At 43.1% G+C, this 21,774-nt stretch overlaps 3 protein-coding genes and 1 long non-coding RNA gene across 4 annotated transcripts; all 4 read left to right on the top strand.

Annotated features, from left to right (window-relative positions):
* Positions 1-289: 289 nt before the first annotated feature.
* LOC115005084 (uncharacterized) lies at positions 290-2,795 on the top strand. Its single transcript, XR_003831918.1, has 3 exons — positions 290-649; positions 1,003-1,895; positions 2,113-2,795. It is a non-coding gene; the product is annotated as an uncharacterized LOC115005084 (long non-coding RNA).
* Positions 2,796-6,842: 4,047 nt separating this feature from the next.
* On the top strand, positions 6,843-10,113 carry LOC115005085 (transmembrane protein 238-like). Its single transcript, XM_029426884.1, has 2 exons — positions 6,843-7,298; positions 9,970-10,113. The coding sequence occupies exons 1-2, from the start codon at positions 6,843-6,845 to the stop codon at positions 10,111-10,113; spliced, it is 600 nt and encodes a 199-aa protein (XP_029282744.1).
* A 459-nt stretch (positions 10,114-10,572) lies between these two features.
* On the top strand, positions 10,573-13,981 carry LOC115005083 (translation initiation factor IF-2-like). Its single transcript, XM_029426883.1, has 5 exons — positions 10,573-10,688; positions 13,007-13,100; positions 13,298-13,429; positions 13,516-13,638; positions 13,717-13,981. Exons 2-5 carry the CDS (start codon positions 13,008-13,010, stop codon positions 13,837-13,839), a joined length of 471 nt encoding a protein of 156 aa, XP_029282743.1. The 5' UTR covers positions 10,573-10,688; position 13,007; the 3' UTR covers positions 13,840-13,981.
* A 2,319-nt stretch (positions 13,982-16,300) lies between these two features.
* On the top strand, positions 16,301-21,157 carry LOC115005082 (protein NLRC3-like). Its single transcript, XM_029426882.1, is given in 6 exon segments — positions 16,301-16,569; positions 17,829-17,969; positions 18,196-18,296; positions 18,427-20,156; positions 20,158-20,222; positions 20,910-21,157. Coding segments are annotated over 5 exon segments (2,040 nt in total). The 5' UTR covers positions 16,301-16,569; positions 17,829-17,838; the 3' UTR covers positions 20,923-21,157.
* The last annotated feature ends 617 nt before the right edge of the window (positions 21,158-21,774 follow it).

Here is a 21,774-nt window from a genome sequence, read left to right as displayed (position 1 = left end):
AAATAACACTGGAGATCATGCCTAGTATCTGTATCTGTGCCGTACTTAACGACCTCCTGAAACCACGTTCATCACCATTCTTGTAGATGTTTGAAAGGATCAGAGCCACATGTTGAAAGCATGAGATCCACAATGGGCCCCTGTGGCCCTTCAGCTGGTTTACTCCCTTTGCTACACATTCTTCAGAGTCTTCCCGTTTCATAAACAAACCCCACTTTGTTAAGTTTTATGAAATCTATCGGTTAAAGACAGTTTTTCTCCAACAATATTCTTTAATCTTTCACTTTTCCACTAATTGTGTAAAGAACATGAAACACATTTATCAGAGGAGCTTCCTCTTGTTCCCGTGGTAACACCGTCTGTCTGATCTCAGGCTTTTCAAAAATACACACCTTTACACATTCAATGTTACACCTTGAACTAACTCAAGCAGCAACATTGTTTTCTAAAGTTACATCATGTTTTCTTTATTCAGATTGAGGGGCTGCAGTCTGTCAGAGATCAGCTGGGCTCCTCTGTTCTCAGCTCTGAAGTCCAACCCCCCCCTCCTGAGAGAGCTGGACCTGAGGTACAACAAGCTGCAGGCTTCATCAGTGAAGCTGCTGTGTGACCTTCTGGAGAGTCCAGACTGCAGACTGGAGGCTCTCAGGTCAGTTCACTGACTCTCTGGTACTACTGTAGATCCAACATGTTTAATAATTATTGAACATAATTTATGTTCATAAATAATTTACATCATAAAGTCGTAACTTTCCTTTTGTTCATATTTTGACTTTTCTTGCACTAAATTGAGTGTGCAGTCACAGAAGACGAGTGTTTGTTAAAGCAGCTGTAGCAAATGTCCACTGTTAGTTATTAAAGTACATTTATGTTCACGTGTGGTAAGCGCTCACATCTGTATACAGAAGGTCATCTGAACTAATATTAGTGTACACTGATGAAGTTTACTTTCTCAAGCACAAAGAATTCTTTGTTTCCATTCATTTCAATGTGTTTCCACAGATAATAAAGTAGAAGCTGATGTTATGATGAGCACAATAACAGAATGACAGCGTCACTCCAATTCATGGATTAGGACGTAGTAATGTTGAGCCACACATTTAAACCTGAACACATCTGATTGGATTATAAATGGATTTGTATCCACATCATGTTTTCTTTATTCAGATTGATGGACTGCAGTCTGTCAGAGATCAGCTGTGCTTCTCTGGTCTCAGCTCTGAAGTCCAACCCCCCCCTCCTGAGAGAGCTGGACCTGAGGAACAACAAGCTGCAGGATTCAACAGTGAAGCTGCTGCGTGACCTTCTGGAGAGTCCAGACTGCAGACTGGAGACTCTCGGGTCAGTCAGGGTCCGACTCAGTCTCTGCTGGTTCAGCAGTATTGTACTAACAGGGGGGTTAATGTGTTACTCACGTTGGGGAATCCCCCAGTTCTACCTTCCACTTGTAGCCTAGCTTAGCAGAACTAATCAGTGATTTCACTCATTGCCTGCAGGTTCTCCTGTTCTTTCATCTCGTGTTTCTTTTCTTTCATTCTTCCACTAACAATAAAACACAAGCTGACAATGCAAAGCCAAGCAACATGTTACAAGTTGTAACTTTGGAACTTGTGATTTCACAGAAGAGTGAGACAGGTAGTGTGTTTGGTTCTTGGATCCAGACTAAAGACGAGTTACTTCCTGTAATGCAGGCTCAGAGCTGTCTGCAGTCAGTTGTAGTGTTTGCACAGAAGATATGATGCCATGTAAAGCGTTCCATCAGTCGGCTCGTGTCAGGACTCTGAAGCGGGCTGACTCTAACAACAAACTGTTATTTAAACCTGAGACATAACTTTTGGGATTGTGTTCCTACAGGATCAATGACGAGTTGATCACAGCTGAGGAACACACAACATGTGAGTATTGCAGCATATCCTCCATTCATCCAGATATTACATGAACATCTGATCTTAAAATGAGATGCCCTCATCATACACAAACTACTTTCAATTGTGTTTCTGTTTGATATATAAAATATATATTCTATTTCTAAAATATTCCAGAATGTTGTCTGCTAATGTTTCTCAGCTTCATTCAAGTTTTCATTGAGTTCTTTCTCTTGTTGTCCTTCAGAGGACTCCATCAAACTGGATGTGTGAACAAACCTGCCCGAGGAAGACAGCAAGGTGAAAGAGGAGCAGCTGCACAGTGTGAAGTATATTTATGGAGCTTCACCACAGAATCAAATGTAGTTATTGGTAATTGTTTGCCTGGGACCGACCTGCAGGCTCAGCTTGTATTAGCTCAGATCAACTGGTCCTCCTGCTGGAGAGACGAGTGGAAGATGGAGCAGTTCATATCTAAAGATATATATATATATATAATTAACTTGGGTTACTTAAATATATTTCTTAAAGCTTAAAGTGCATCAACCTGTTCACCTTTCATAAGTTCTCTTGCTGGAGTTCTGATATACACTTGTACTTGTTTAAACTTCATCAGACTTCTTGTTTCTGATACTCATCGTCGCATCTTAAACATTATTCTTATTATGGCCACACAGTAAATACATCACCTTCATCAATACAAGCATCTTCTGGCACATGTACAATAAGTGCGTTCACTCTTCAGTAAGTTAGTGAGATGACTGCACTGCATGGACTCCACCACAGAGGTGTATGCTGGAGTGTGCACACTTAGGTTCCCTCTAACAGACTCATTTAAATGTTCATCACTCTTGTTATAACTTTCTAACTTCATGGTGAACTCTGTAAAGAAGAAGAACCTAAGTGTTTCTCATTATAATGACATATTACTGAAGTTGATTTATTCCAGCTCTATTTCATATTTCTTATTATTGTTATGCATTTATTTGTACTCTTCTTCTTGTTTCTCTGTTTATGTTGAGTACATGTCTCATCATGTGTGTATTTGAAGGTTTTTTATATTAGAATTGAGGGATTAAAAACATCATTCATGTTCTCCTCATTTATTTCTACTCTTTTACAGAAGATCTGTTCATGTCTGTGCTTTTAAATGTTTAAAGTTATACATGGGATAAGCACTTTATTACCAAAGAGGAGTTCCTCCTTTAACCTACAGGAGGCGCTGTTGCACTTCACTTTAAACATGTGTGATGAGTTTACAGCTGTCAGGAAATGTGGGACTTTTGGCCATCATGTTGTCATTGCCTATATTTAGAAACAATATATATAATTAGTTTGGTGATATAGTGTTGTATTCATTCCACACTGCTATTTCACACTTCTGGTTAAATGCTAAACTACATTTATTTGTCTTAGTACTTGTAATAAAGTGTAATCTTATGTTACGTTCCCTGTTAGTCTGGAGGAAAGGGAAGTAACAAGTAGAAATAAAATAACCCGGGTGAAGAAAGGAAAACGAGGCAACAGATTTAGTAAAGTAAAAACAAAGAGCATTTAATTCACATTGGAAAGTAAAGCGCCCCCACCAATACAGAAAGGCAAAACTCAAAACAACTGAAACAGAAAGCGACACCAGATATGGCAGAACAAAGCAACTCCACAAGTTGCTGTTCTGTTGCACAGCTCCTGAACAACTCCAACACGTAGAGGACCAACACCAGTCTCAGCACCAGCAGTGGTGGTTCTACACCATCATCACTGGGGGGGGGGCCTGGCTGGGGCCAAGTGTTCTGTCACACATTCAACCCGGGACAACAGAGATGAAGCAGTGTTCAAGCCTTCAATATCTTTAGTGAAGTATAAATAATGGCGCACCACAGAAACAACACCATGATTGGTCTGTTCCTGACTGATGACAGCGTCTCTCCAGTGATCAATCATGGCGTGCTGTTTGTATTCAGGTTCCCATGGTAACGAGTCCGACCGTTCACACTAGTGATGGAGGTCCGGCTCTTTTCAAAGATTCGGCTCTTTTGGCTCCCAAATGTCTCTTCATGTCGTGTCACTCGGAGCCTTCTATTCTAGCCTGATTTAGCAATTATAAATGGTTTGTGTGTTCGAAAACAATCTTTCATTCAGTGTTTTCATAAAAGTCTTATTTTTATGTTTTGTGTTTGGTTACAAAAACAAATCCACAGTTCCTATTGTTTAACATTTAATCAAACCTTTAAATGAACAACTTAACACAGAACCACAGCAAACAGATCAAATCAATAAAGGACAAAGTCTGAACATTATGACACTTTAGATAAAAGCGTCTATACAAGTCTAAAGTATTATTATTATTATTATTATTATTATTATTAATATTAATAAAAGTCTTTAGTGCACTGCTTCTTTTTGGGTGTCCGCTCATTTCTTCACTTTCTCCCGACCTGTTGCATTTAAATCCCCCGTCTCTCTGTCGCTCTGTGTATCTGGCCTGTACCACTACACTCGCTGTCTTTGGAGCGTCTGCCCCCCTTCCTTCTTTCACATAATGGTATGATCCTAGTCTGTCCTGACATGTGATTGACTGCATGGTGTGCCCATCAAAATAAAGTCCCGCCCCTGCCTGGACCATCGCAAAATCAATACTTTTTGTATATTGTATAATCTTCGTTCGGAGGGGGGTCCACAGGTGGGCCCAGGCTCAGTGTTACAGGGGCACTGGCCCCTGTTGGCCCCCCCCAGAACCGCCACTGGCAACCAGGCAGGAGAAGAGAGAGGGCGAGAGAGATTCCCCCTCTCCCAGCCTTTTGTGCAGGCACTGATTTCAGATTGCTGACACCTGAGGGAGCTGCACCTGGAGAGAGTTAAGCAGAGGGAGAGACACACCCACACACTACAGTACGTAACACCCCCTCCCATAAAACCAAACATGCGTTTGGTTTTGAGGGAGGGGGTGTTGCTTAGCCCAGAGGTGAGGTGGAGCTGTGTGCACCTGCATGGTAGTACAATCAGCATTAAAGGAACTTTAATGTAAGTTCTGCACTGAGCAGAGCCGCTACACACACATAGTGTTCTGTGCTGGTTGCATCGTCCATATATTAGTCATGTTAAGCAGGTCCATGTTACCTGGCCTTAGTCATGTTGACATGTCTTAGGAGTAGGGTGGACTTCACATCCTCTAGGGGGGTCCAGGGGAGGAAGTGAATTGTATGCATCTGGTGCACTTTGAGAGCAACATGAAGATCTAATAGAACTGTGTGGTCTTGGTAAGGGGAGGGGGCACAACTCTCAACACTAATATGAAACATATATCTGCCTCTCCTTCTGCATGAGCCTTTAAAATAAGTTGAAACAATGATTTATTAACTGATCGAAACACTAAAGTAAACGTCATGACATCCAAACGTCATGTTCAAAATGCAAACTGCTGCCATGTCTGGTGTAAGTGTGTTCACCGTCATGTGTGTTAAACAAATGCATCATTCTCTGGAACTTCAGGCTGTGTGTTTTCATGAATGATTTATTTAGCTCGTGCTGTGGCCTATCACAGGGATTTAATCCAAACATGTCTCATTTACTCCTGGACCTGCACTCACCTCCATCACACTGTTGGCTCCACCATCACTTGTTCTTTGCTGCTGCTTCCCTGTGGCAGAGCTGCACCTTTCCTTAGGACTCTTCTTATATCCATCTCATCAATGAACATTGGCAGATTATGATAGTTAGAATAGCTATTCAGCCTTTCCTGCTTACAATTGTTTTCCATAGTGAACAGACGTTAGCTGTTCTGTAGCTAGCCAGTTACTACTGACTACTGACAGTACACCAACACACATAGAAGACCTAATGTTACCACACTGTTCCCTTTCCTAGAGTTATTCAAAGCTAAGGAGCTAACACATATTAATAACTTCTATTACCTGAAGCCCACCTAAAATAGGCCTAGCTACGCCACTGCTGGGCAGGAGAGAGGTGCATCATGCAGACGCCCTCTTGTTGATCCTACAGAGAGGATACAGCTTCACGACTTAGACAGGATGGAAGAAACCTCATTTCCAGATGACCCTGGGAGTCAAAGTGTGTGTCCAGGCGCTGCTGAGACCCCGGGCTGGGCCCACCAACACAAAGCCATCATCGTGATGGTGATGGGATCCCTGATGTCTGCTGCGGGCGGACTCCTCTTCCTGCTCCAGGCATCGGGGGCGACTCCGCAGCCTCGGCCCGCCTCTCCGTCGGGCTGATGTTTGTTGTGACGGGGCTGGTGTGGACCCCCATCCTGAAGGAGAAGCAGAGGCGGAGGCGTGACTGCCAGGAGGCTGGAAGAGAAGCGACTCCTGTGATGTGAAAGTGGATTATTTTAGTCAATGATGCAACTTTTTCCTTTTGAAACATCCAACACATCACAAAGCTGGAGTGGATCTGCTGATACCGAGAGATGTGATGCGGTTATAACGGGCCTGTTATCATGACAGACTAATGCATGATAGTTACGCACACACACACACACACACACACACACACACACACACACACACACACACACACACACACACACCATTGTATGATCTCGTCACATGATGAAATCATCATACATATTACCAGGCATCATCATTGAATATCTGTATACGACAAAAACACACAAGGAAATAAGAAATTGTTCATTTAATTAGATTTGTGTATATTGTACGTACTTAACGGACTGTTTTACAAAAAGGGAACAAACAGCACATTGGACCATTTTCCGTTACCGGGAGTGTTTCTTGGAACACAGGTGTATTTCCAAGGTGTACGTCTGAATCTCTCTCTCCACCCGGGGGCCTCAGTGCACGCTCCATGTGTGCACTCCTGCTGAGAACTTCTGGTGCACGTTGTACTTTGACCCCTGCAGGTGGTTTCATGTGAGTCGATGAGGATTACGCTCCACTGTCCTGCAGGCGCACATCTGGACTAACTCTGCTTCTGCTTCGGAGGATCTCCATTGCTGCCATGTCCACACCTGAGCCGGTCCTGGAGAGGAGGTATGAAGGAGTCGGCCGCTGCAAGTGCTCCTTCTGGTTCGCGGTGGCCCACGACGTATTCGGCGTCTTCCTCATGATGGTGGGGGTGTTTGGAGGGCTGGTCGTCCACGATTTGTTCATCTACGCGGGGGCTATCGTCATCTTCCTCAGCCTGATCTGGTGGGTGTTCTGGTACTCTGGGAACATCGACGTGCCGCCCGAGGAGCTGGAGGACGACGTGGGTCTGATCAAGCTGAAGAACCGGGGGCTCAGCGGGGCGGTGAGGCACATGTCCGACCGCTTCTCCAGCCGGATCAGGAGCTCTTTCAGAAAGACAGGCACGTCCATCAGAGGAGACCCCACGAGCAACAACAGGCCTTCAAACACGGAGGTGTCGCTCTCCACTATATGTGACAGCTCCTTCGCCTCCCCAGCTGGAGAGCTCGTGAGAGACACTTTGTCAATATGAACTGGGATCTTTATCTTTGTCAGTTTATTCTGTTCAAAGGGACTTTTGTTAGTTTGCTCTGCTGACACGCTCCAGTAATGATTAGACAACAGGTCGTATCCAGCTGAGAAGATGTAAACTTTGCTCACTATAACTCAGATAGTGTTATCGTCCCTCAGATCTGCGGTCAGACTGAGCACATTAGGGATGTGGTGACTGAACATATAAATATAAATGGTGTAATAAGAGATTAGTTCAAATGAGGATGAATTTTATTTGAGTCATGTGTGACCAGAATATGTATAGCTGACTTTTGTTATAAAAGGACAGCAGTGGAAATGAACCAAACGCAGAAATAATTTAAATATTCTTTTTACATATCATATATATTATAAAATATAATCACATTGTATAACAATATAAATAACAATAAATATGTACAAAGATGTACAGTATATCTCAAAAGTGAGTACACCCTTTAGATTTTTGCAAATATTCTGTTATATCCTTTCAGGGGATAACATTATCCTACTGAAACTTTGATATAACTTAAAGTAGTCAGTGTGCTGCTTGAATAACAGTATAGATTTATTGTCCTTTGAAAATTACTCAGTACACAGCTGTTAATGTCTAAACAGCTGGCAACAAAAGTGAGTACACCCCATAGTGAACATGTCTAAATTGTGCCCAAAGTGTCAATATTTTGTGTGACCACCATTGTTATCTAGCACTGCTTTAACCCTCCTGGGCATGGAATTCACCAGAGCTGCACAGGTTGCTTCTGGAATCTTCTTCCACTCCTCCACGACGACATCACGGAGCGCACGGATGTTGGACACCTTGCACTCCTCCACCTTCCTCTTGAGGATGCCCCACATGTGCTCAATTGGGTTTAGGTCTGGAGACATACTTGGCCAGTCCATCACCTTAACCTTCAGCTTCTTCAGCAAGGCCGTTGTCATCTTGGAGGTGTGTTTAGGGTCATTATCATGTTGGAAAACTGCCCTACGGCCCAGTTTCCGAAGAGAGGGGATCATGCTCTGCTGCAGGATGTCACAGTATATATTGGAATTCATGTGTCCCTCAATGAAATGCAGCTCCCCAGTGCCGGCAGCACTCATGCAGCCCCAGACCATGATGCTGCCACCACCATGCTTGACTGTAGGCAAAACACATTTGTCTTGGTACTCCTCACCAGGGTGCCGCCACACACGCCGGACACCATCTGACCCAAACAGGTTTATTTTGGTCTCATCAGACCACAGGACATGGTTCCAGTAACTCATGTTCTTGGATTCATTGTCTTCAGCAAACTGTTTGCGGGCTTTCTTATGCATCGGTTTCAGAAGGGGCTTCTGTCTGGGGCGACGGCCATACAAACCGATTTGATGCAGTGTGCGGCGTATGGTCTGGGCACTGACAGGCTGACATCCCACTTCTGCAACCTCTGCAGCAATGCTGGAAGCACTCGCACGTCTATTTTTGGAAACCAACCTCTGGATATGACGCTGAGCACGTGGACTCAACTTCTTTGGTCGACCCTGGCGAGGCCTGTTCCGAGTGGAACCTGTCCTGGAAAACCGCTATATGATCTTAGCCACTGTGCTGCAACTCATTTTCATGGTGTTGGCAATCTTCTTATAGCCAAGGCCATCTTTGTGAAGCGCAATAATCCTTTTTTTCAGCCGCTCAGAGAGTTCCTTGCCATGAGGTGCCATGTTGTCCAGCATTCAGAGAGAATTGTGCCCAAAACACCAAATTTAACAGCCCTGCTTATCATTTACACCTGAATCCTTGTAACACTAACGAGTCACATGACACCAGGGCGGGAAAACAACATCATTGGGCACAATTAGGACATGTTCACTATGGGGTGTACTCACTTTTGTTGCCAGCTGTTTAGACATTAACAGCTGTGTACTGAGTAATTTTCAAAGGACAATAAATCTATACTGTTATTCAAGCAGCACACTGACTACTTTAAGTTATATCAAAGTTTCAGTAGGATAATGTTATCCCCTGAAAGGATATAACAGAATATTTGCAAAAATCTAAAGGGTGTACTCACTTTTGAGATATACTGTATATTACAGTATATACAGTGGTGTAATAATATGAATACAGATATTATTTAAAAAGAATACTGCTTGAGATGTACAGTGTTATACAGTAATAAAATGCAGCTTTCAGACACAAACAGTTTCCACTTATTTATTTTATGTGTACCTTTATAATCTCTGTTTTATAATAAAGTGTGCAGTACAGGGATTAATCCAATGCTTTAACTTGTGTGTTTTTACAATGTTTGTGTTTTACCAGTAATTAATCTTCATCTGTGTCTCAAACGTTGCCGTCTTGGGTCCTTGAATTTCATGGAATTGGTCCTGGAAAGTCCTTGAATGACCATTTCTGCCTTGTTGATAAAAGGTTGCAGTTGTTGTATGATGCAAGTTAGATTCATATTCAGAAAACACGAGTGTGTACTGTTTATAACTCGTGGCATCTTTTCCTCTGACACTATAAATAATGGAGTTTAAAGTGCAGCCGTAGATTGAAGTGACAAAGCAGAACTGTTGCACACACACACACACACACACACACACACACACACACACACACGTCAGTAACTGGTCTCTGTCTCTGCAGGGTGATCTGTCTGTGTGCCCAGTTTGAAGCGGTGCTGCAGCATGGCCTGAGGAAGAGCCGAGGCCTGGCTCTCACCGCCGCCGCGCTGAAGCAGGCAGCGGGCTTCAGCACCAAGACTGAAGCAGGTACGACGAAATCAAAGCAGCAACGCAGAGCTGAATGCTAAACGTGAATAGTAGCCTCATGGACGGATTGTGGGACAATGGGCCCCTGGGCAGTGACATGTAAAGGGCCCCACTCCTCCTACATAAGAACAAGAGCCACACGTTCATGGATATGTTCTTTTTCTAGTGGTGTTGCATCTTTGTAGATGTTTTGTGTCTCTTCTGTCTTTTAGTTGTTTTGTGTCTTTGTGCTTATTTTGTGTCTTGTTTTGTACTTGTGTGTACATCCATGGATGCTCTGCAACAATACACTGCTGAAAGCTACTTCGGCACACTTCTTTTAGAACAAAATACATAAATCCAGACTTTAAAAGGAGTTTCCCCCAAAGCATTATGGGAGGAGCATTTGTCTGAGGGGGAAGCGACTCCCTCGATAGACTCTAGAATGTGTTGTGCAGGTTTAAAGGTTTTATTTACGTGTGTAAAGGTGACTGACGGAGGTTACTTGGTGTTTCCTTCAGGGTGGTGGTCGGCAGCCTGTCCAGCGTCTCCACGTGGAGCCCTCTGCAGCTGATGATGACAGAAAACATCAGCTCGGACGTCCTGATTCCTCTGAACCCTGCAGACTCTCAGACAGGTACTGAAGCTGCGCACACAGGAAGTCATCCCTGCATGTGGCCGTCAGCACATTGAACCCGATTATTTATTCACATATAAACTGCAATACTGACGATGCATTAATACTGTATTCATACATTTCAAGTAAGGATCTTATTTATACTATTCAAGCATTTCAAACGTGTGAAAGTTCCCTTCATGCCACGTTTAAATCTCTCCTTGAAAAGTGATTTACATTAAGATGATTGAAGTAAAATGATTTAAAATGACATCTTTTAAAAGAAATCTTTTCTCCCTCATTGGAAATCCTGAATCTATGAATCTTTAAATAATGAATTAAATGTAACATTAACATTCTGAGGCGGGCTCTGTGAACACAGGTTTATAAATGTATATATAAATAGTACAATGTACACATTTCTACTTAAATCGTATTTCTATTTTCCTCTTAACTTCTCTATCTTTCTATATATTCATTCTAAAATAGAGAAACTGTTTTGTAACACATTTAAAGTATTTGTGGTTTATTCAGATTCCTTCCTGCACCTCTGATCTCAGAGTGTATTCCCAAAACTGTGTTTGATGGTAATGAATCCGGTGGAAGTTAGGACGTGTCTGGAAACTTCCCCGCCAGCTGTCGTCTGCAGCTAATTAAATCGGACTCGCTGATTGGTGTTTTCAAACCGTTCAAACACGCCGCTGCCCTCAAAACATTTAGCTGGAGAGAGAAATGTGTAGAGTGTGACACAAAGTCAGATTGTGCCATTTCCATCAGCTATGTGCCGAATGATGTGCATAAAACACACTTGGTGTGTGTGTGTGTGTGTGTGTGTGTGTGTGTGTGTGTGTGTGTGTGTGTGTGTTTCATAAAGTTTTACTGCTCAGCTGTTCCATGGCCAGGTGTGTGTTGTTTCCTCGTTAGTTCATTTACAAGGAGCAGATAAAAGGTCTAGAGTTCATTTCAAAGTCTGGTATTTGCTTTTGGAATGTGTTGAGGTCAACTCTCAATATGAAGTCTAAAGAGCTGTCACTATCAGTGAAGCAGGACATCGTTAGGCTGAACCATCAAAACAAACCCAACAAAGAAATAACAAACATTAGGTGTGGCCAAATCAGCTGTTTGGTACATTCTTAAAAAGAAAGAACGCACTGGTGAGCTCAGCAACACCAAAACATCTTGAAGACCACGGAAGACGACTGTGGTGGATGACAGAAGAATTCTTCTCCTGGTGAAGAAACAGCCCTTCACAACAGTTCAGATCGAGAACTCTCTCCAGGAGGTCCAGTGGGTGTATCTGTGTCAAAGTGAACAATGAAGAGAAGACTTCACCAGAGTAAATACAGAGGGTTCACCACACCATGTCAACCATTGGTGAGCCTCAACAACAGCAAGACCAGATTAGAGTTTGCTAAAACACATCTAAAAAAGCCTGTAAAGTTCTGGAACAACATCCTGTGGACAGATGAGACAAAGATCAACTTGTACCAGAATGATGGGAAGAGAAGAGTATGGAGAAGGAACTGCTCATGATCCAGAGCACACCACCTCATCAGTGAAGCGTGGTGGTGGTCGTGTTATGGCGTGGGCATGTATGGCTGCCAATGGAACTGGTTCTTGTATTTATTGATGATGTGACTGCTGACAGAAGCAGAAGGATGAACTCTGAAGTGTTCGGGCGATATTATCTGCTCATATTCAGCCAAATGCTTCAGAAGTCATTGGACGGCGCTTCACAGTGCAGATGGACAATGACCCAACGCGTACTGCGAAAGCAACCAAAGAGTTTTTTAAGGCAAAGAAGTGGAATGTTCTGCAATGGCCAAGTCAGTCACCTGACCTGAATCCAAGTGAGCATTTCACTTGCTGAAGACAAACTGAAGGGAAACTGCCCAAAGAACAAGCAGGAAGTGAAGACAGCTGCAGTGGAGGCCTGGCAGAGCATCACCAGGGACCGAACCAGCGTCTGCTGATGTCTCTGGGTTCCAGACTTCAGGCTGTCGTTGACTGCAAAGGATTCTCAACCAAATATTAAAAGTGACAATTTGATTTATGATTATGTTACTTTGTCCAATTACTTTTTAAAAAGGGGACACCACGTATACGATGTGTTGTAGTTCCTCCACCGTTCATCTGATCTGCATGTAAATACCCTCAAACTAAAGCTGGAAGTCTGCACTTAAAGCACATGTTGATTGTTTCATTTCAAGTCCATGGTGGTCGTGTACAGAGCCAACATGATGAACATTGTGTCAATGTCCAAATATTTATGGGCCTAACTGCACCTGCCTCAAGAGGTCCACACAGTAACCCTGCTCTCTTACCTGCTTGTGTGGCAGCATGGCACGCGTTGGCCACGCCGGCATGACGGCAGATGAGGTGACGGAAAACATCGAGGCTGCTTTCCAAACAGTGGCGGCCAAACTACGCACGGTGAGTCGAGCTGCGCACAGAGTTATCTTGTGATTTGTGATCCTAAAGGTTAAATCCTTGATCCATATGTGTTTCATAAAGTGTTATTGTGTTGGCTCTTTGCAACATATAACTTGTTCCATTTGATTTGTTGCTTTTGCTCGTTTACAGCCGTCTTTAACTTTTGTCCACCCCAAACTCTTAATGACTGTTTACAGAAAAGTCCGGTGATAAAGCTCATCCATATAAAGAGCCAGACGTCGGGGGCCCTGCCCATCTACACGTCAGACCTGAACCACCTCAGCGTGCTGGACGAGGCAGAGAAACAGGCTCAGGCTGCCAGGCAGGAGGTGAGAACACGTTCAGACTCGCCGGTCATCGTGTGCCTGAGCTTCATTTATACAAACGCTCAAATAACCAGTTTGTGATTTTCCAGGCTGCGGCCAAAAAGCAGGCGAAGAAGAACAAGGCGGCGGAGGAGAAGAAAAGCGCGGTGACGGGGGGAGAAATCCCACAGCTGGTTCCCATAGCAACACCTAGCAAAAAGCCCAAACTGGAGGTCAGTGCTGCTGCAAGATTTAAACAGTCATTTAAATATGTCAACTGGCCTCATTGCTTCTTTCTTTTTGTTTTGTAGAAGGCACCCAAACCTGCTGCAGCGAAGAAAGGAAGGAAAGGAAAGAAAGCACCAAACAAAATGACCAAGACATCTGGAAAGACTGAGTCCAAAGGGAAGAGAAGAGTTCCCAAAGTGAAGTGATTGTCAGAGCGTCTTCACACATGACGCTCTCAACATGGACGTTATATTACGGGACCAGGTTGTTCAGACTGGTCAATATATTCACTCTGTTCTGTCTTTCTTTGCTCGGATGATGCAGATTATAAAGTGGAACTGAAATGATCTTTGGCTGTGTTGTGTTCTCTAAATGATGAATAATAAAAGTGTTCATTATAATAGAGATGTTTTATCATAGCAGGAGAAGGTGGAGCTGATGTTGTCAACAATGGCTGTTTACTGATGTGCATCAATAATCCATGTTAGTGATGAACAGTGAAGGTGCAGCACTTATTCACTTTAATGCTGCTATTTCCCCGAGTTGGTCAATTTGACTTCAGTGTGACAAGAAAAACAATGTTTTGTAAAGCGTCTCGACGCTGCTGTTTATTAATGTTGCCCTCCAACATACGGAAACACTTTGTCCCAGAAGTGTTGCAGCACATTTCATATAACTGTTAATTATTGCTTCACCTGCCCTGTTATGATGCTATAAGTGACTAATGTGCGTCACTGTACGAGGACAGCAACTAAGGTTTACGACATAAAACATTACATGTGAGCAAAAGTTAAAATGCAATATGTGAATTTAATAAAACATTTCTTACACTCAACCAACATTTACCTTCGTCCTCCATGTTTGTGCCTAAAAAAAACCGTCAACGTTTTCACCGAGTTTGGACTTCAGGACCCAGTTGAGAACTCATTTTTCTGATTGTTCCGACACCACTTGAATGCAGCACACTTACACCTGTGGTTGAAAAAGACCTTTTAAATGCTTATGATGCTTTATGACGTGATTATTCACGTGTAGTCAAAGTGGTGATTTATGAGCTAACTTCTTTTAATGGGGCGTTCAAATGCTGCAGGAAGTTGTAATATTGTAAAGTTGATGAAAGAAAGTATTTCTGTTCTTCACTTACACCAGTGAGACATTGTTTAAGAACTGATTCCAGTCCGAATGGAAGATGATACAGAAATAATTCCTTAAAATAGGAATCACTGCATCATGACTTTGCAGAATAACTCGCTAAACAGTGACAGAATTATGTTTTTATCTAATTAAAGGGTTCGTCTACGATCGATTTGAGTTTGTTGTTTGCAGCCCAATTACATCTGCAACAGTTCTTGTCATCAGTGCTTCATTTTCAGATCTTACACCATCAGACTTCATGGTTTCACACAAACTGTTTTCACACGTGTTGTGTACTTTAACGTCTGCAGTGTGTTCGCCTTGACACCTGTTTGCTGATGTGCATGTAAAGCTGCCGGCTCTATCTGATGACACGTATATTGTTAATATTAGACTCTGGTTTGTTCAGCTGCTGTGTGCTGATCACATGTAGTAATGCCACAACTACATCCCATATGAGGTGTCGCCCCACAGCGTGCGTCCTTCATTCTGTGTGTGATTGCAACTTGTTATATTACCCAACACGCCCTGGGGGCTTTGAGCCATGGCGTAGCTTCTGGCTATACACTCATATTGTCCACTATGGTGTGAATGCTGGGGAGATCATTTTTGCGTCAGTGTCAGGGTATAGATGTGAGAGGGTGTTACATAGTGGACTCATGACCCGCTTCTTTTGGTACAGAGTGTACATACATCGGCTACCAGCTGGGTCATTATGTTTGTTCAAAGGAAATGGCATGGTGCCCAAATGCGGTCTCCCTCCTGCACAAGCTATACAATCAGTTGTACCTTGCTCTCTGGCCGAGTACAACATCCAATCTACCCAAACATTACTCTCAGTGTATCCTGTTTCCTCCGCATACAAATCTCTTACATTGTCTATAATTACAATGAGCTTATTGTTATTTGTTTTTATCAGGGGATCACTCACTTCTATGCGAAATTTGCCTAAATGGTCTTCCCCGTCGATCTGGGTTCCCATAATGTACGTGTCGGTGTCTGTACTCTGAGGGTTGTAAAGTGTGACTCGTAGGGGGTTACAAAACGTTTTGCATGTGCTACCAGCACACTACATTAAGTATGCATATATTATGGGATACTGCTGTTCAACACAACACCTGCTATGATAGAGGAATGGGCATCTTTTCTCACGCACACCTTATCTGGTTATATAGACAAAGCTCCCTGCACCCTGTGTGCCACAGTTCAATTTATTTATTTATTTATATCGCCCAATATCACAAATTATACATTTGTCTCGGGGAGAGCAACTGAGGAGGGATCCCTCTCCCAGGACGGACAGACGTGCAGTAGATGTCGTGTGTACAGGATAAACAACATACTCTTTTTAATCATGGACATGCATATAATTCTGATCACAAGTATAAGAATATAACATCATACATAGTAATGCGTATGGTACTTTAATCAAGGTATAAAAGTACACAAATATACATACATAGTAAAGTGTACGTCACATGGATCAAGATATAAAAGTACAGCAACATACATGGTGATGTGTTCAGTACATAAATCAAAGTATAAAAGTGCAGTGTGCATCTAAGACTGAGCAAGTGACACTAAGATGATAAATTCATGTTTCCACAATAGCGTTAACCCCTTTCCACACAAAAAGGAGCACGAGACGTGAATGCCACTATTTCAGCCACTGATTCACACAATAAAGCTGCTGATGAAACGCAGGAGGAGTTGCCAACAGGGAGGGACATTGAAAGTGAAAGTAACAAGTCGGACTGACAGACGCCATTTTCTCGTCGACAGAGCCGCAGCAGCAGAACAGGGTGAGTGTTAACAGCAGCTCTGCTGGGGTTTTACACATTCATTCTTTAGTGTGTCCTGCTGTGTGTCTCTAACAAGCAGAGTCCTGGAGTCCAATGTGATGAAATGTTTGTGAGCATCATCGCTACATGTCACACAGCAGCACAGTCCAGATGGAGAGCAGCCTCACAACCCGTCACCCTCCGGATCAATGCTTGTTCTTTCTCCAACCAGTCAACACTAAACTTCTTCTTCTTGCTTTTTACCTTCTAAAAGTTCAAATTAACTTTGTGTCCGTTTCGGGGCGGAACTCCCGGAAGTAGTTTCAAAATAAAAGCCGATATGATGAGACAGTGATGAGTGAGTTGAGCTTTATTTAATATTTATAGTACCTAACATTTCTTCAGAAAACGTCCCGCCTCTCGGTTACATCAGTTTTTCTATCACTTCCGGTCTTTGACGTCTGACGTCATCACGTCACATCATACGGGGTATTCGAACGACTCTGCCAGGGGGGCGCGCTCATATTATGCATTCACAATATCCCAATTATCCCTGATATGATGAGACAGTTCTGAGTGAGTTGAGCTTTATTTAATATATATAGTACCTAACATTTCTTCACATTATCTATGTAAATACGTGTTTCAGTTATTACACAAGATAATACATGTATTAGTTAATTATATCACAATATAAACAACACAAGCACAAACTACTTTATCATTTAGTAGAAATACATTTATTTTCAGTTATTTCTCCGTTTACTTTGATCACGGATACAATTCAATCCAGAGAGTCGGAGAGTCTGTCTGTCAGCAAGGAACACTTTTTACATTTACACTTTTATTTCTGCTCATTTCCGTTCAGTCACGTGAGGCTGATGATTCCTGAGCTTCTGCTTTGATAGGAGTTATATATTCTCTACTTTACCTGAAGCATTTAGCCTCATCAATCATCTCCAGCGTTCAAAAGACACCACCATCATCATCTGGTTATTAAATAATGGATCCACAATCAGAATATCAATAAGTACTTTTACTGAAGTACTGCACTTGAGTAAATGTCCTTTATACTTGTACTGCACTACATCTCAGAGGGAAACATTGTTCTGCTCTCAGTTCTTCCTGTCAGTTAAACATGTATCTCCAGATGATGTTTGTGATGAACTGAAGGATGAAGTTTCCTTTAGGAGAAGATTCTTCTGCTTCAGATAAATAATACTTTATACTGTGTGTGTGTGTGTGTGTGTGTGTGTGTGTGTGTGTACAGTAACTCTCAGACTGGAGAAGATGAATGATTTAACAGATGAGGAGGAGGACGGCTCAGTGTCTGCAGTCCCCAGCTGTCTGTCTCTGAAGAGTGACAGGTCTAAAGAAGAACCTCTACACTTCAGTAATGAACCTGGACCCTCAGACACAAAGTAAGAGTCTGTTTCTTCTGTAAACTGACCTGAAGAGGATTCAGTTTTTATGTTCTCTTATAATCTACTGTTGTATGATAACATAAGCCCAGTAGAGTCCAGTAAAGAAACACAGTAGACAACTGGGACTAAACTGTTATCATGTTGGAGACATAGGTTGTACCAATCAGTGAACATCAGCCAGCACTATTGTGATGTGTTATAAAGAACGTGTTCATCTCCACAGAAAGAAGAGCAAAACTCCTGTTTCTGTGGAGGAGCAGCTGTCCAGCTGTGCTTTGTGTCAGGACGTCCTGAAGGATCCAGTCTCTACCAGCTGTGCACACAGTAAGACTGTACATCTGTCTGCTGCTGTCTTCATGTCTGAAAACAGGATTCTTCCTGCTTCATTTGTTTGTGCAGCACATTATGATCTGTTATATATATTTATTAATCTCACATGTGTCTTCTCTTTCAGCAGATAGAGGTCTGCAGGAGGTTTTAGATGAACATAGGATCAGTCTGAAGAGGAGATGTGAACGTGTGACTGAAGGAAGTGAAGAAACAGTGAGTAAAACCCTCCTCAACAGGATCTACACTGAGCTCTACATCACAGAGGGACTGAGTGAAGAGGTTAATACTCAACATGAGGTGAAGCAGCTTGAGACAGCTTCCAAGAAAAAGATCCTCCGTGACGCTCCAATCAAGTGCCACGACATCTTTAAAGCCTCACCTGACCAACAGGTACACATCAGAGTCGCTCTGACGGTCGGCGTCGCTGGCGTTGGAAAAACCTTCTCAGTGCAGAAGTTCACTCTGGACTGGGCAGAGGGTTTGGAAAACCAAGATGTCAGTCTGCTGATTCCGCTTTCCTTCAGGGAGCTGAACTTGATCAAAGCTGAGCAGTACAGTCTTCTCAGGCTGCTCCATGTTTTCCATCCAACCTTACAGAAGGTCACAGCAGAGACGCTCGCTGTCTGTAGCGTTTTGTTCATCTTTGACGGCCTGGATGAAAGCAGACCTTCACTGGATTTCCACAACAATGAGGTTGTGTCTGATGTCACACAGCCGTCATCAGTCAACGTGCTGTTGACAAACCTCATCAGCGGGAATCTGCTTCCCTCGGCTCTCGTCTGGATAACTTCCCGACCTGCAGCAACCAATCAGATCCCTCCTGCACGTGTGGACAGGGTAACAGAAGTACGAGGCTTCACTGACGTCCAGAAGGAGGAGTACTTCAGGAGGAGATTCAGTGATGAAGAACGGTCCGGCAGAATCATCTCTCACATCAAGACATCCAGGAGCCTCCACATCATGTGTCTGATCCCCGTCTTCTGCTGGATCACTGCTACAGTTCTGGACCACATGTTGACTACAGACCAGAGAGGAGAGCTGCCCCAGACCCTCACTGACATGTACTCACACTTCCTGCTGGTTCAGACCAAGAGGAAGAAGCAGAAGTATGATGAGGGACATGAGACGAGTCCACAGGAGCTGATGGAGGCTGACGGGAAACTTCTTCTGAAGCTGGGGAGGCTGGCGTTTGAACATCTGGAGAAAGGAAACATCATGTTCTACCAAGAAGACCTGGAGCAGTGTGGTCTTGATGCCACGGAGGCCTTGGTGTACTCAGGAGTTTGTACAGAGATCTTCAAAAGAGAGAGTGTGATCTTCCAGAAAACAGTCTACTGCTTTGTTCATCTGAGCATTCAGGAGTTTCTGGCTGCAGTCTACCTGTTCCACTGTTACAGCAAGAGGAACACAGAGGTACTGGAGGACTTCCTGTGGAGTGACTGGGAGAATGACTCATCCCTGGATGTCTTCCTGTCTGAAGCCATGAAGAAATCCCTCACAAGTAAGAATGGCCACCTGGACCTGTTTGTCCGCTTTCTCCACGGCCTCTCTCTGGAGTCCAACCAGAGACTCTTAGGAGGCCTGCTGGGTCAGACAGACAACAGTCCACAAATGATCCAGAGAGCCATCAACACCCTGAAGGAGATGAGGAGTGACTATACCTCTGCTGACAGAAAGATCAACATCTTCCACTGTCTGACAGAGATGAAGGACCACTCAGTACATCAGGAGATCCAAGAGTTCCTGCAGTCAGAGAACAGATCACAGAAGGAACTCTCTGAGATCCAGTGCTCAGCTCTGGCTCACATGCTGCAGATGTCAGAGGAGGTTCTGGATGAGTTGGACCTGAATGAAGTACAACACGTCACGGGAGGGACGACGGAGACTGATTCCAGCTGTGAGGAACTGCAGAAAGGCTGTGTAAGTCCAGATGTGATTAACTTTATAAATCAGAGTAGATTAGAAGTTTAGTTCTTCAAATATACACGAGAAAATTCATTTTATTGAATAAATATATCCACTTTTTACTTCATTATTTAGTTTCAGATGTTCTTGAGCTGTTTTCAAACGCTGTGGAGAGCAAAACAAGTGTTTTCAGCTTCTATCTGTGAAGTTCATGAACACATTTCTATTTATTTGTAATAATTGTTACACTTGACAGTTTCTTCCTCTCATTACATTCCTTTGGGGGATGGAGGCGACATGCAGACCTTGTCAAACTAAAGACTTTAGAGGTGCTCGAGGTTTCATCACATTTTACAGTTCTGAGTGAATGCAGAGAAGTTGTTGTTACATTCTAGCAGTTTCTTCATCATTACATCAGACACACAGGTAATACCTGAGTCTTTATATTAACATTTATTTCTGTACATCTCTGATACTTTCAATGATTTGTTTCCTTTCTGTTGCGTTTGTCAACAGTCAGTGACAGCAGAAGGTAGCTAGCAGAGACAGACCTAGGATCAGATCACACTGACACACTGTGGACATTATGGAAGCCTCAATGTAACTGCAGCACTACTCTCTCCCTTCATCTGCAACATTAAACACATATTACAAGTCTGCAGGTGATAAGTGATGAGAGTTATTGTTTCATGTCAAACACAGTGAGATCAGATGAACCACTGATGTCACAGCGGCTTGTCCTGCCTCGTGTTCTGAAGATGCCAGAGCAGAGACAGGGGAGTTCAGACGCAGTTACAACACACAAAGAATTCCTTACGCCGTTTATAATCCAACAACACTAAAGAACATCTAAATATAACTGGGAAACTGCAGATGTGTGTAAGAATCACTTTAGATTACCTGCTCATGAATCCATCGTGCTCTTTGCTGCCGTCCTCGCCCCGGATTCCATTTGTAACCTTCTCCCCCTTTCATGTAGGCCTCAATCTTTCTAATAGAGGTTCAGTATCCTGTGGGCATCTCCCGAGTATCCTGGGGGGTGGGGGACAATGCATATATTAAACTCAGTAAAGATATTAAAATGTCAACAGCAAATGTTTTGTCATCAAATGCATGAATAAATGAATGTTTCCTCTTTCATAATAACACATTTTGTAATATATGTGTCCTGACAGACTTCATGGATGTTACAATCTCAGAGACTGATTGTGAAGTCGTGGCCCTCAGCTCTGAAGTCCAACCCCTCCCACCTGAGAGAGCTGAGTATAACACCACAGGAAGGATTCAAGTGAAGCTGCTGTGTGCTGGACTGCAGAGTCCAAACTGTAGACTGGAGACGCTGAGGTCAGTTCACTGACTGTAGCTCGTGTAGTAAATATAATGGGCACAATTTGCAGACAGGTGAAGACGTTGTAATTATTATTATTGTCTCTTTATTTTTCAAATGTCTGAATATTGTGGAGAATGACGTAAAGTAGAGAAAGTAAATGTTTGACGGGAAGTTGTTGAGCTTCCACAGACTCACATTGTGCTCCATGAGTCAGTGAAGAAGATGTCAGTACTGAGG

This window comes from Cottoperca gobio, unplaced genomic scaffold, assembly GCF_900634415.1.
Source record: "Cottoperca gobio unplaced genomic scaffold, fCotGob3.1 fCotGob3_250arrow_ctg1, whole genome shotgun sequence".
NCBI lineage: Eukaryota > Metazoa > Chordata > Actinopteri > Perciformes > Bovichtidae > Cottoperca > Cottoperca gobio.
This window is presented reverse-complemented; position numbering and strand designations above follow the sequence as displayed.